The sequence below is a fragment of the Manduca sexta genome, chromosome 6, assembly GCF_014839805.1.
Source record: "Manduca sexta isolate Smith_Timp_Sample1 chromosome 6, JHU_Msex_v1.0, whole genome shotgun sequence".
Lineage (NCBI taxonomy): Eukaryota > Metazoa > Arthropoda > Insecta > Lepidoptera > Sphingidae > Manduca > Manduca sexta.
The window spans coordinates 11,230,912-11,247,257 of record NC_051120.1 but is presented as its reverse complement, the minus strand read 5'-3'; the positions used below and the strand labels follow the sequence as shown (position 1 = coordinate 11,247,257).

Below are 16,346 nucleotides of genomic sequence, written 5' to 3'. Positions count from 1 at the left end.
CCTAAGGAAAGCGCGCGCTTGCGCTGCTATTGCGAAGCGCGTTAACGCAGCAATTAATAAACATTTCACGAAATTTAGCAACTGTATTTTATTTGTCAAATACTAAATGTGATTTACCGTGGTAACAATTAATGTTAATGCTAATTAATCCAACACTAATCCCTATCCTGCCTATGTATGGGATATCCCTTACTGAGTATACTGTACTGTGACGTCATCAATCACCTAGAGACCAGCTTTATATCACCCGCCGACCAACATCTGACAACAGTCGTGCCTTGATACTGTCCGAGTGGAAGGCGCGCCATTTTCGGTGCATTTAGTTTACGAACGAAACTTGTGGACTGCGTTTAAAAATGAAGGTGTTTGGTTGGCTTTTATGTTTATCTGTGTGCGTGTATTCAGGGTGGGGACAAAACGGTGAGATACACCTATTTTGTTTTTTTTGTTAAATTTTATTAAAAACTAGGAATATTCTGTTAAAATTTTGTATTATAAGAAATATATTTTAAACCAAAAAAAATCATAATAGGTTGAATTAAAAAGGACTCGCGTCTTTAACAATAATAATATTTTCGTATGTTACGTTAACTTCGAAAAACTTTATAAAAAAATTAAAAATGCGAATGAATTTATCATTACAAATAATTGCTTTGACTTATCTTATAATAATAATAATAATAAGCCCCTTACAACTAACTTCAAGTCCGGCACGAACATCTGATGCCACGCGGGGTGCAGACATTGGCAGCTTTTAGCTACATACTTACCAATGAGTAACGAAGCACTAGTATTAAAAAAATAAACAAGCGTTGCGCATAAGGAACAGGACAATACCCGAAGCGGGCACCGGAGATAATCACGATGGAGAATCCCTGCCTGGCTTGCCTGCCAGAATATCCTGCCCTGTGTATTCTGGAGAGGGCACCGTATCGCACCAATCTGCCTGGTTTCAAACTGTTGCAGCCCAACATGACCAACTATCATCGTCACGTTCCTCACCAACTTCATTATTTTCATCCATCCCTTCATCACCATCGTCGTATTTTGAAGAGTCTCATTCGTCGAATTCTTTACCTACACCCTCATCATTACTTTAATCTGGTTAGAATGTTGAGCAGGAGGCTACTCTAACCAAAATGACTGCAGTCGCCAATGACGGAAGGCGCACTCACAAAAAATGGACTAAGGAAATGAACATTTTTATAATGCGCCACTATTCCGTTCTCACTGAATATGGTGGACCAACGATTTAAATGAAACTATAATACGTAGTTATTATAGATTAACAAAGCTCGAAATTGACCTAACTACATACAGTACTCCTACACCAAGACATCATTAGTAAATACTCTTCAATTTCCCACCCCTCTACACAAAGAATTGCTGATCAGCGTAGGTCTACTATAAATAACCGATTACTATAAAGTGATGGACGAAATACAATTCGACAAGAAGTTTAAACAAACTAATCTTAAACACTGCACGCGCTCTCGAGGACTCAGCACAGCTTGCAAAAAACACCTCAGCAATCTCAACAGACCTTATGGAAACAATAGCCTATCAGATAGAGTCTTTGGCTTTTCACATTATATACAGCGGATTTGTGTAAACAAATAAAGCATTGTAAAGATCATCTTTACGCTGACGACACTTAGATTTATTTCTCTTGTTCACCTAACATTAGGAAACCGTCTGATTTAATAAATCAAGACTTAAATGCGATTTATAATTGGGCAAAGTATAATAATTTAGTATTAAGTTTTTGATTATGGGCAACAAACACCAACGTTTAATAGCTAAAAAAACCCAGGCGAAGATACTTATCGATGGACAGGCTGTTAAGGAAGTAGATACTGCGCGAAACGTGCCGTTTTAGAACAAAAAGCATATTCTCAAGATAGCAGCACGTAGATAACTACACTTGGCAAGTGTTGTCCATAAAGACGTTTCCTGACGAAAACCTGTATATTTAAAAAAAAAAATTGAATGGGAGAGTGAACATCCCAAATTGTTTACTTGCAGTAAAGTTTCTCATAAACAGGCCTCATTGCCTCATCGTACTACCACCTTCAGAGAATGTTTTAAGTTCGCAGCCGCCAAGATTTGGAACGATTTACCCCCACATTTCCGTCAAAGTTTGTCGCATTCTTTAAGTAAAAAGTAAAATCTTATTTGAGAGATACACAAAAAAAATGGTTAAATGTGATCTGAGAAGCACTTTAGTAGCCGATGTATAAAATCGTTCTCCGAAAGCAAATGGACCAGGAATACTTAATTTAAATTCGAATAGCGTTCGTAGCTTGGTCAGGCGTACGGTCATCAGTTCATGACGTCAGTCTGTCGGTGTGTCACAATATATCACTTATGTCTCCTTCGTCTCTGTTAACCCTGAACTCTGATTTAGCATGTTGCCTATTTAATGCATCTATTGCCATGCACATGCGTTCAAGCTTTAAATCCCGTTGTTTCGTTTATATAGATTATCAGCAGTTTTCAAAGATCCCGTTCTTTATAGATATCGTATATTTGACCTGACATGACTTATTTTGAATAAAAGCTTTATGTTGAATGGTTGATATTCGCGATGTATAGGGATCCTTTATTGTAAACTGTGCTATGCCACACTATTCAGCTGTTAAGTACACATTGGTAAATATTAAGAGATACCAATCGTGCAACCAATTGTTTTATTTTTCTAGAATTCTGGTTCGACTTCGTCTGTACTGACCGATAGAAAAGTGATGAACTGCACTGTATTTTTTCTCAGTCTCTCTCATTTTTGTACACCTCTGTTTATTTTAACATCTGTTTCCGTTAATGCCTTTTTTTATAAAGAACTAGCTTCCGCCCGCAGCTTCGCCCGCGTGGATTTCGGGTTTCAAAAATGGAGAAGGTGCTCAATTTGTCGGGATGTTTTTTTAATTTATGGTGGTATGCAGGTGGTCCGATTGTCCGGTCAGGGTCTGATGATGGGATCCTGGTGAAATCGAAGGAACTTTTAACCATTAAGGTTGCACACGAAATGACGGAAGCTTAAAAAATGGAGTAACTTCTCCCGTTTTCCCAACATTTTCCATCACTGCTATGCTCCTATTAATTGTAGCGTGATGAAAAGTATACTATAACCAGCTCAGGAGTATGAAAAATAATTGTACCAAGTTAAGTTAAAATCCGTCGAGTAGTTTTTGTTTCTATAACGGTTATACAGACAGACAGACAAAAATTTTACTAATTGCATTTTTGGCATCAGTATCCATCCCTAATCACCCCCAGTTATTTTGGAAATATATTTCATGTACAGAATTGACCTCTCTACAGATTTATTATAAGTATAGATATGCAAAAGTAGATCAAAAATTGTCCATAACGAAAACATGCATTTTAAAGTAAAACAAAAGAAATAATATCGTGAAGCCAACCAAATAACTAATGATATATTAAATTTTGTGACTGTTCAATTTAGTCGGGTCCGCGATATCACTTTTGTTGAGTTTCAGAACGCGACATTACATTATTATATTCTGTGCTCCAACGCACACTGCTTTGATGTTAGGAACACACCTACATTGCGTAGACAACAGTGAACTTTATACAATAGCAATAAAGCTCAAATTGACTCTACGTATTAGTTAGAAAACGTTTGCATGGGAAATAGAAAAATGCTGTTTTGAGGATATTCCCGGCAATTATTCGAATTTCCTCACCTTTTAAACCTTCCCTAGACCTCCACGAATAATTCAAGACCAAGATAAGATAAATCCGTTCAGCCGTTCTCGAGTTTTAGCGAGACTAACGAAGAGCAATTCATTTTTATATATATAGATTTGATGTTTTGTTTTATTAATTCTATTATTATTGTTATTAGAGTTTTGTCTTTAAATGATCTTTGTGAGGCTATTTCTCATTCCATTCTCAACTACTATTCTACTGATTAAATTATCTTACGAATTCTTAATATAACCCTCTCCCTTCAGGTGAAACATGCCAAACTGTGGAGAATGAACAAGGAAGCTGTATCAACCTGAAGCAGTGTGCGCCGTACCTCAAGCTGGTCGCCAAGCAAAAGTCTAACCCTGACAGGGTGCAGTTGGTGCGACGCGCTCATTGTGGTTTCGAAGACAATGATCTTAAGGTATACAAGAAAGATGATTGTATCTTAACGGCAAGAAGCTTTCGGAGAAATGCTAGATTGGCCCTATCGGTGGCGTAGTACGGTACGACTGCAGTGCCGAGGTCTCGGGTTCGATCCCCGGAACAAGTTAAGTGATAGGGATTTTCTACTCAGTATCAGCCCAGAGTCTAACATTTACACCCGATATGGCGGTAGACTCACACCCATCACATCATGGGACGAAACACACATGCCGGAAAATGGATGCACCGGTTGCTCCTCTGCCTACCCCTTCGGGGATAAATGGTATAAGCATGTGCATATGTACTAGATTTATTTTTAGAGTCAAGACTATTAATGCCCTCAAGTGGTCAAAAGAAAAGGATTCTGAACGTTAAGCCTTTCACCAGCGGCATTTGGTATGCTATGCTTATCTACTTGATCTGTGCTCTTTAGTGAGCGCTTCACGCTTTTAAATTTTTAAAAATGATTCGATTAGAGTTTACGACTTCCGTCATGACGATATCCATCTCTGCGAGTGAAAAAAGAGCATTTTACATTAAACTGATAAAACCTCAAATCACGTCTACCAGGTCTGCTGTCCGCGACCAGACGTCCCGACTGCTGCACCACAAACAACCACTACAACTACCACAACTCCTACCATTACTACTACTATCACGCCAAACCCACCAACAGAGCCAGCGGGCGAGAGCATCGGCCCTGAAGACTTCGTGGCGGAGTTTCCTGATCCACCGGTGTGTGGACTCAGTAACGCATCATTCAAGAGAGTTATTAATGGCGATAATGCTAAACTTGGTAAGGCATGTTTCAGTTTTTAGGTCGACCAAAATGTTGAGCCATTAATATAATTAAATCGGATACTTTTTTTTGCGGTACTTTTATCCTCGAAAACACACTCACGCGGGCGAAGCCGCGAGCAAAAGCTAGTTACTTATAAATAAGAAATTTCCTAATTTGCCAAATATTCGTATAATTATTTTTTTTATTGCAAAGCAAAATGAGAAAAGTATGCAACGTGAAAAATCATGCACATGTACTAGATGCATCAAATAAATGCATTTGTTAGTTCTTCTATACAATCCACAAGTGACTAATGACATTTGAATATATCTGTTTAAACAGGTGACTTCCCCTGGATGGCCGCGTTGGGGATCGATATGAACCCGACGCAGTGGCTGTGCGGCGGCTCGCTGATCTCCTCGAAGCACGTGTTGACAGTTGCACACTGCGTCCAACGCAGGTTAAAGTCAATGTAAGCCTAAACCTTTATCCTGACCTACAGTCTTTTATTTGAATGGCTTTACCACCGCAATACTGGTGGTCGATCTCTCATATGTGAGAGTCCGCCTGGGTAGGTACCACCGCAATGTCTATTTCTGTCGCCACGCAGCAGTGTGTAGTCACTGTTGTGTTCCGGTTTGAAGGACATTGTAGCCAGTGTAACTACTGGACATAATAAGACTTAAGCCTTAACATCAATACAAAAAAGTATTTTAAAATAAAATACAGCCTCTACTATACACAGATGTTCCACGATTGGAATCATTTTGCGTGTTTAAATAGCGCGTGTTAATGATATATCTATTTTGTAACTATTTATATTAAAAATCATTAGAGACTTTCTGCCCTCACACCCACCACTACAACTCCTGTAAGCCAGGATCGGCAGTGGCACGCATTTTATGACACCGAGCAGTGAAGCTCGGCGAGTCTCAGGGTAAACTAATATGTCATTATCCCGCAACGAAATTAATCAAATAAAAAGATAGGGAGGAGTTGGAAATATTAATTGTCCACTTCCCTCCAGAGCAGTCATTAGGGATAGTGTCACTTTATTTAAATACTAGAGACTGATTAGGGACTGAGGTGTTGCTCATCCGAAGAGTCAAAGTTACAATATTTCCCTACATATTACAATTATATAAAATTTCTTTTTTTACATTTTTAACACCGCAATAAAACCCGAAAAATTTATTTATTTTAATGTTACAATACACTTTTCAAAATCACATCAAACAATGCTTGTTTCAGGTACATAGTACGTTTAGGAGAGCTGGACTTCGTGCGAGATGACGACGGTGCAACTCCAATCGATTTCTCCATCAAGCATATAATAAGGCACGAGCAATACGACTACATAATTAAAGACAATGACATCGCCATCCTCGTTTTAGAGAAAGAAGTTGAATTCTCAGGTATGTTAGGTCTTTTTTCCGTATGTTGATTATTCCCTTGCCATAAACAGTTTTACTATCTGAATGAGAGAAAGAAAGTGAGAAAAAAGGTTTATTGTCTTATTTGGTGCATGCAAAACATTATACATGTGGGTAAGATCACACTGATTAATTATTGCACCGTTACATGCCTGCGATGTGACAATTAGGTGTCCAGCTCATAATAATGCTGCGTTGCGACATAATATGTACTCGTTGAGTTATAGAATACTGCTCCTACTTCGTTATCATTATTTTGTATAAAATTATTGTAATACGAAGTCGATGTTTCATTTAAGAAATGTATTCTTTCAGTTTATGTTGGAAATCCTTGTAACTAGCTGTTAATTGGCTTCTCGTCTAAAGGCAAATGTCACTCTTCATAAACAATAGTAAAATCCAAACTTTGGACTACGTGTGACTTTAAATAGGACTCATTATCTTGACACGTTAGTATTATCATGCCATTACCGTGTAATGCGTACACGGTGTAAGAATATCATGCTGAGGTCACGAGTTTGAATCTCGAGTCGAACCAAAAATAATTGTCTAGGTTTTTGGATTTTAAAAATTATTCATTTGTAGTTCGGAGTCAGGAAGTTGGCGGTACGATAAACCCGCACCTCGGAAAGCGCGTAAAGCTGTTGGTCCTGCGCTTGATTTCTCTCTGATCATGTCAGATTGCCGTCTCAGCGGACTATGAGAGTGAAGGAACAGAGAGTGCACCGGTGTATAATATCTCCTGCGTACCTGGTTGATCTCCGTTGAGATTGGCTGCCGTGACCCAAATTCAGCTATGAGGAATTCAGAATTTATTATAATTACATTGAATATAAATCCCTTCAATCTGGACCATAAAACAAGGAAAGCGAAAATGTAGTGAAATCTTCAAACATGGCTATTTTGTTGGATAACGGACCCCGCAATAACACCGGGGGAAACATACGAATGGCACACTGGAATCCCTCAGCTTAGCGACTACAAGGAGCTGATGGAGAGTTGAGAGGGGATATCTGGGGAAGGAAGTGTGGGAGAAAAAGAAGGAACACTCTTAGAATGGGAGAAAAGGAGACAGCCAGGAAATGTTTGCGACACCTGATAGGCCTCAATGTAAGTTGGCTGCGATAGATGTCCCCCCCGTGCATGGGCATTCGTGTGGAGACCGAGCCCACAAGACTTGCATCCAGGAGAGAACATGCCTACTTGAAACAATCATTAAATACTTGATTCTTAGGGGCGAGTGGGCAACGTATCTAATAGCGGACCCTGCTCGCCTCCATACCACCATTCTCAAAAAATCAATTCTAAATCAATTCTGGGGCGGGGGACAGCACCCCCCCCCCCCCCAAACGGAATCGAATCACAATAGTGACCACACTGAATAACATATAAACTTTTGAAATAATAAGACCTTCAGTCGAACCACTAGAAAAAAAAAAAAAAACTTGATTCTGTTACTATCAGAACGTAAGTACATGACTACCCCTTGTTACAGATTTAATTCGGCCGATCTGTTTGCCGAAGACTTCTGAATTGAGGTCAATGACATTCGAGGACTACAACCCGTTGGTTGCCGGTTGGGGTGCTCTTCAAGTGGGTAAGTAACACTCAGACTTTTATCACTTGCAGTCTAGGAAATATTTAAGCTGTGACTATTGTTTTACAGAACTGTATAAAGTAATCAACTGATGGTAGTACTCATGCTGGTGGTAGGATATTTATAACAAGATGTTAAAACCCGTCATTGCGGCCCACGAAATTGTGTAGCGTTTCCGGATGAACCTGTATATATCCGGTTCCAACAGGCCGGCATAATCTTATCGACTGTCGAGGATTAAACTTTATTTTATTTTATATTCGTTACTTAGCCGTGCCCGTCTATAAAAAAATACTGTAAATGGCCTCAAAACTATTGACAGTGTCACTGTTATTTACAATCAAGAGAGCTACAGGCTAAAACAGTGTGTGAAGCGTCAATTTATGCAGTATATCGTAGCACTGCTCTGTTAAAATGAAAATCTAAAACCCTTTTTTTAGTTGGCCCCTCAGCAACTCATCTCCAAGTGGTGCAGTTGCCAGTGGTGAGCAACGACTACTGCAGGCAGGCGTATCAAGACTCGGTGCATAAGATCGACGAGAGAGTCATCTGCGCCGGCTACAAGGATGGCGGCAAGGACTCCTGCAGGGGAGATAGTGGTGGACCCCTCATGCAGCCTATTGTACGTATTTTAATCATGATAAGTGGTGAAAAAGAGTTCTAGAATGAAGACTACGTGCTGGCAAGAACAGGATGCCGTTTTGTATTATGTAAAGTGGACATAAGAATTGTTACAGGTTGATTTAGGCATGCTGACTCTTACAGATTAATCGAGAAATCTTTGGGAAGGTCTATATTCACGAGACACCTGTAGACCATCATAACAATTGTTAAAGACCACGTCATAAATTGAAATCAGAAATAACCATATTTTTTCGATTCTAGATCATATTTCAATTTACCCAAATTTCTCTTCCATTTTTTTTTTGTTTTCAGACGAACAACCAGAGCTACAAAACGTATTACTTCCAAATTGGAATTGTCTCCATCGGCCATAGCTGTGCGAAGCCTGGATTCCCAGGAGTGTATTCCAGGGTCACGCACTTCATGCCCTGGCTGCAGGAGAAAGTGCTCGGGCACGCTGACAACCTATAAAATAATACCTACTTCTGTATCATAAGAACAAACTAAGCAACTTAGGGGCCGTTCAAAAATACGTAACGCAATTTTTTAAGATTATTGACCCCACCCCACTATGTAACGCGCTGTAACATTTTCCTGTACGCCCCCCCTCCAAAGGTTATGTAACTCTAAAGTTACATTTTTATTCTAATTTTCACAATTATTTTACGCAAAATACCGGAAAGTCGCTTAAATAACGTTGTTTTCGTTTTAAAGTAAAAAAAAAACAATGTTACATAACGCTTTGCACGAGAAGCCCCCTCCCACCCTGAACCGCATTATACCGTTTTACAAGAAATACCCCCAAATTGCTTTACATGTAACACTTGAACGGTCCCTTACAAGACACTGAAAAATAATCACTTGTGTTACACATACTAAAAAAGGTGTTACCAACATAGGAGCTTAAATATACTATCGTAAATATTATTTTTATTCAACAGGACGAAATAATAAAGACTATACCTTATTGTTACTAAATGAATATATATTTTCTATAACGGTAATTGTTTTTTATATTGCTGTGATGAAGATTGCGCTGAATGGTACACTTTAGCCCAAATTTAAAGAGAGAATGGTAACCTTCTTTGGACTCCAGTTGACCCTAAAAGGTAACTCGTTGTATAGACCCATGGAGTTATTTCCAAATTTACGATGCCCACAATTCAATCAAATATTCTTCATTTCATTATTAGTTTTATTAACACCTGTATTTTTGTTAATCATTTAAATAAATCCTATATAATCTTTTCTTTATTGTGCGTGCTTCTTTAAGGTATTATTATATTTTGAGTTATAATCATAATTGTAGGTTGCCTTCATGCGGTACAACTTATTATCTACTAGCGACCCGCCCCGGCTTCGCACGGGTGCAATATTTCTCCACTATTTAATGGATGTTATTATACACATAAACCTTCCTCTTGAATCACTCTATCTATTAAAAAAATCGCATGAAAATCCGTTGCTTAGTTTTAAAGATTTAAGCACACATAGGGACAGAGAAAGCGACTTTGTTTTATACTAAGTAGTGATATGCATTTAGCGCCTATCAAATTAGTTTCCGCAAAATGCGAACTAAACACGATATCGATACGAGATAATTTATTAAAAATCTTTTTTTACGAGCATGGCAAATTGATCCCACTCATGCCACTGCACTTAATAGTAAGCAAAAAGCGGACAAGATAAAATGTCTACTGACGAGAGATGATTACCCCTCGCCAGTCGACACAGTTATGCCGGCGTGTTGGGACCGGATATACACAGACTTCTACCGGAACTAAATACATGTACTACGTTGGCCACTATGATGAATTTTAAAAAACTTAATCTAAACTACTTTCTTTTTGTTTTTTCGTAGTATTAACAACGTGATTTCTTTTTATTTGAGGGTAAGGGGTAATATGAATTACATTTCTCCCAATAATACAATTAATTCACGATCTGTTAACAAACGCCCAAAGATTCAATAAAATAAGTTTCTAAAATAGAAGATACTAAATAAGAAATTGGTTATACACACATGAAGTCTTTTACTAAATTATTTGTACAACATTAATCTTAATGCTAAGTTATACAATTGGTGTTGATTTTCTATCTTAATAGTTGGGATTAAAATTATTAATCACAGGGCAGTGATTGTGTGATATATTGTAATGTCCGGCTCTAGTGTCCGTCGTCCGAACACTAGCCGTAAAGGGCAAAACCCAACCGGACACGGCGAGCCTGATTCACAATGATAGGGTTGTCGCTTTTGGGAAGAAAATCGAACATATTATGTTAAAAAGTAATGCTTGTGTACTGTGTTATAGAGGTTGTATCGGTGAAGTAGTTGTGCAAGCTCGGAGCGACCACTGCTCCGAAGTCCCAGGTTCAAATCCCGGTTCGGGTAAAGTGATATTTGGGTTTTTTGGTCACTATCAGCCCGGAATGTTGAATTCTGCCCGATATGCAATCTAATCGGCCCGCTTTAATTTCCATCCTCGGGTTAAAAAGAGTCAATGGCAAAAAAGTCAAAGACAGTGTGCTTGGTAGCTTTCTTACTATGAACAGAATTTTCAATAGCTCAAAGATTACATTTTATTCCTAATACCTTTTTGTATTTATAACCTTATTAAGGGCTCATATATACGGCAAAGACACGCCGACACCGCCATTCGTAACCATTTAAACTGAATTCTAAAGCGCCGCCGCCGCGCCGACACCGCGCTACCACAATGAAATAATCAAATAAATTTTATGAATATTATTAGCAGGGTGGTGGCGCGGCCCTTATCATTTATATTATATACGTATTAATTCTTTGGCAACCCTATCTATATCTCAGCACTCGGCCTTGTGTCTACGTATCGGTACTGAGAAAAAGTGTCTCAATTCAACACTATTCGACTTATTTAGGTCGAACAGGTTTTCCTGGTATTAAAATACTCACTACAAGCGTAGTAACATACATTAATTACTATGGTATGAATTGTGTAACATTAGTCATTTGAATGATTTATAACATAACTAGTCGACTCGACAGACGTTGTCCCGTCTTAACTATGAATTTGCAGCGCGCATTCTGTCAATCACTAAAATTAACTTTTCTTAAAATTTCTAACGTTCCGCTCAACCTCCTTAATTTTTTCTTTCATAAGAACCTTTTGACAATAACAAACACAACAAAAAAAAATAGTGAAATCGGTCCAGTCGTTCACGCGTGATGGCGTGACCAAGGGAAATAGGGATTCATTTTTATATATATACAGATTTCGGAAGTATGTTTCACAAATCTGAGATTAACTTATGTCTTTATTGATTTGTGTCGAAGTCGAATTTGTATATTTTTTTAATCTATATTGTAAATGAAACCTATTTTGTTGTTATTAATCATAGGACTGTATACTTAATAAGTTGACAATATAGTTAACAGTCAAATTGCAGTACATGCAAATATTCTCTTACTGGTCTCCTTAGAAGAAGCGTAGTCTGGTTGCGCCTCTGCATACCCCTTCGGGGATAAATGCGTGATATTATGTGTTACTATATGACAACAAACGAAGTCTATACATAAGCTGAAATAAATACAAAATCATATCGGATCTCGGCAACAATCCGCGGATGATTGTATAAAATTTGATAGAAACAGGAAAATAAGTCTCACGTTCGAATGCCTTAGATGTCCTTGGTGAGTCAATTGAGGCTGATTTAGCTCCCAAATATTTACCTAATGTGTGTGAATGCGAAGGTAATGATTGTAAGGTCACATCCACTGCTCGCAATCTTACGACTTTAACTTATTGACGTACTTTTATTGAAGACTAGCTTCCGCCCGCAGCTTCGCCCGCGTGGATTTCGGGTTTCAAAAATGGAGAAGGTGCTCAATTTATCGGGATGTTTTTTTAATTTATGGTGGTATGCAGGTGGTCCGATTGTCCGGTCATGGTCAGATGATGGGATCCTGGTGAAATCGAAGGAACTTTTAACCATTAAGGTTGCACACGAAATGACGGAAGCTTAAAAAATGGAGTAACTTCTCCCGTTTTCCCAACATTTTCCATCACTGCTATGCTCCTATTCATTGTAGCGTGATAAAAAGTATACTATAACCAGCTCAGGAGTATGAAAAATAATTGTACCAAGTTAAGTTAAAATCCGTCGAGTAGTTTTTGTTTCTATAACGGTTATACAGACAGACAGACAAAAATTTTACTAATTGCATTTTTGGCATCAGTATCGATCCCTAATCACCCCCAATTATTTTGGAAATATATTTCATGTACAGAATTGACCTCTCTACAGATTTATTATAAGTATAGATATTCAAAAGTAGCTCAAAAATTGTCCATAACGAAAACATGCATTTTAAAGTAAAACAAAAGAAATAATATCGTGAAGCCAACCAAATAACTAATGATATATTAAATTTTGTGACTGTTCAATTTAGTCGGGTCCGCGATATCAATTTGTTGAGTTTCAGAACGCGACATTACATTATTATATTCTGTGCTCCAACGCACACTGCTTTGATGTTAGGAACACACCTACATTGCTTAGACAACAGTGAACTTTATACAATAGCAATAAAGCTCAAATTGACTCTACGTATTAGTTAGAAAACGTTTGTATGGGAAATAGAAAAATGCTGTTTTGAGGATTTTCCCGGCAATTATTCGAATTTTTCTCACCTTTTAAACCTTCCCTAGACCTCCACGAATAATTCAAGACCAAGATAAGATAAATCCGTTCAGCCGTTCTCGAGTTTTAGCGAGACTAACGAACAGCAATTCATTTTTATATATATAGATAACTTTTAATTCACATTTTATCTGCAGTCGGCGGTTAATTTTGACACGACAAAAATTCACGAATGCCAATAATTAATTATGCTGTCAAATTTATAAATTGCTTATTTTATTTATTGGTGTTGGATTTGTCTAAACTAATACTATAAAGAAAAAATACATTTGTTTGTATATTATTTTGTGATGGATAAACACTAAAATTACTTAACTGGTTTTTAAATTTAATCCCTAATAGAAAGCTACGTTATCCCTGTGTACGTACATGCTTTATATTTCAGGAATTGTTAACGCAAGCCAAGGTTCGAAAAATCTTGTTCAAAAAGAAAAGGCCGACATAGTTCTGGCGACCGTCCAGTATATATGTTTTGTTGGACGACAATGCAGGATTACTATTCTAAGGATATTTTTTATTGCTTTGAATGACGAGAAGAGCTTGCGGTTCGCTTGATGGCTAGCGATACGACGGCCCATAGACAGTAGAAACACCATCCAACACCTTGAAATACAAAATATGGTTTGGTATTCCACTGCACTCGCCATCCTGAGATATGAGATGTTAAGTCTTATTATGTCCAGTAGTTACATTAGCTACAATGCCCTTCAAACCGGGACACAACAGTGACCACACACTGCTGCTTGACGGCAATAGGCATTGTGGTGGCACCTACCCAGGTGGACTCTCATATACGACAGACCTACCACCAGTATTTCAGAAATGCAAACACTGTACAGCGTTTCAAGGTTTGTAATTTCAACATCCAATGAGCCATAAAACCATACAATTTCCTTTTAATTAATAATCGTTTAAGAGTTTAGTCAATAAACTCAACTAAGTACCAAGTCGTCCTCTCAAGGCTATAACATCCAAACTGAAGCCCCGTCCGTTGCCACTTGGTTTCTCGACACTGGCTGTTTCCCTCCATCCCCTTCACATTACTTGCCAGCAAAGGACACGACTAATTTGACTTTCACATTAAATTTTATAAAACAAAATGTCCAGTACTGTCCCTAAACCTTGCAGTTTTTCTACAAATCCAAGAAGGAAATGAATAACCCATATTTTCTGGGAGAATTATTATTTTAAATTCCATATTAATTACACATATTGGTCAGCATTGGAAGAATTATAATTAACTAATTCTAAGAACCGTGGGCGAGAGTCACTCGTGAGTTCCGGCATTTTTAAATTGAAGTGATCGGTGTTTTTTACGTCACTTCCCGGAACTGATAGCTTGTTTTTTTTTATAATTTTACGTTTAAAGACCCAAAAGTAGATTTTTTCTGGTGGTATGAGCAAGTCAGCCAGGGTAGGTACCACCGCAATGTCTATTTCTGCCGCCAAGCAGCACTGTGCAGTCATTGTTGTGTTCCGGTTTTAAGGACATTGTAGCCAGTGTAATTACTGGACATAATAAGACTTAAGCCTTAACATCTCATATCTCAGGATGGCGAGCGCAGTGGAATACCAAACAATACTTTGTAATTCAAGGTGTTGGATGGTGTTTCTGCTGTTTATGGACGGTAGTTTCACTTACCATTAGGCGAACGGCAAGCTCGCCTCGACTTCATAGCAATAAAAAAAAAAAATATTCTAACCATGATTATATGTACCGGCCAATAATGTCGCCGCAGTTAGACATTCAGCAATGTCTCCGTTTGTATCAACCGCAATGACTCAGCCAACAAATACGTTGTTTTAAAGTTTTAAATAGTATAATAGTTTTTATTGCGGTTCTGCCCGTGTCCACAAAATTATATTAGTATGTTTAATTTCTTTAATAATGCAAATAGCTTTCGCTCGCAGCCTCGCCCTAGAGAGTGTTTTCCCGGATAAAAGTCTCGGTATATTTCCAGGGATTAAAAGTTGCATACGTGTTTTCCAGGTCTCAAACCTTACTAAAATTCATTGAAATCCGTTCAGTAGATTTTGCGTTTATTGCGTTTAGACAAACAGGGCGGGGTCTTTGTTTTATAAAATGTAACGGCATTCGTTTTGATTATGGAATGCAAACAAACAAAAAAACCTCAGCTTTTTAATAGTATCGAATAATAATACTATTAAATACAAAACGTATGGCGTACGTGATTGAACTTTTGAATATAAATAACTAAGTATTGGTTTCGACTTCGCCTGCGTGAAAAGCTTTTTCCGCTACAAAACTCTAAATCACGGTAGCGGTAGTCAGCGCCATTTACTTAAAAAATCATATATTTTTCAAAATTATATTTCACGTGAGCAAATTACCGGGATAAAAGTATCCCATGTGTTAATCCAGAACATGGTCTAGGTGTGTGCAAAATTTGACCCAAATCCGTTCAGCTATTACTGCGATTACTTCTTACAAACATCTAAACATACAAACATTGTTACAAACACTCGCGTTTATAATATTAGCAAGAAGTAAGATAAGATTCATGATTCATAAAGTTGGGTTTACCTGGATGCATCTATCCTGTGACGTATAACAGGGAAAATTTGCTCGCCAGTTAACATTAATAATCATAAAGTATGAATTTACTAAGATCTGCAATATAACTGGTTTGCAGCGACGCCGTTTCTATACTATTACATAAAGTTGAAGAGTTTGTTTGAACGCGATAATCTCAAGAACTACCGATTCGAATTGAAAAATTATTTAATGTTGGATAGCCCATTCATCGAGGATGGCTATAGGCTATATATCACGCTATGACCAACGGAAGCGGAGCAGTGATGACTAATGTTGCAAAAACGGGATTTTTTTTTTACTTTGAGAGCTTCCATTGCGAGCGCTGCGTAAACGGTTAAAGTTATGTAACAATTACGGACGACGGGATTATTCCGCTTAAAAAAATATATTATTAAACAAAGTCCCCCGCTGTATATGTCTGTCTGTCTGACGAGATAAAACTCAAAAACTTCCCAACGGATTTAGATGACATTCGGTATGGAAATAGTTTTGAACCCTGCGAAGAACATTGACAATTTTCTATCCCGGGAAAATATA

At 37.9% G+C, this 16,346-nt stretch overlaps 1 protein-coding gene across 1 annotated transcript; it reads left to right on the top strand.

The window, feature by feature from the left end:
* Positions 1-257: 257 nt before the first annotated feature.
* LOC115444331 (venom protease) lies at positions 258-9,576 on the top strand. Its single transcript, XM_030170073.2, has 8 exons — positions 258-420; positions 3,978-4,135; positions 4,708-4,933; positions 5,261-5,390; positions 6,170-6,333; positions 7,847-7,948; positions 8,389-8,570; positions 8,885-9,576. The coding sequence occupies exons 1-8, from the start codon at positions 357-359 to the stop codon at positions 9,041-9,043; spliced, it is 1,185 nt and encodes a 394-aa protein (XP_030025933.1). The 5' UTR covers positions 258-356; the 3' UTR covers positions 9,044-9,576.
* The last annotated feature ends 6,770 nt before the right edge of the window (positions 9,577-16,346 follow it).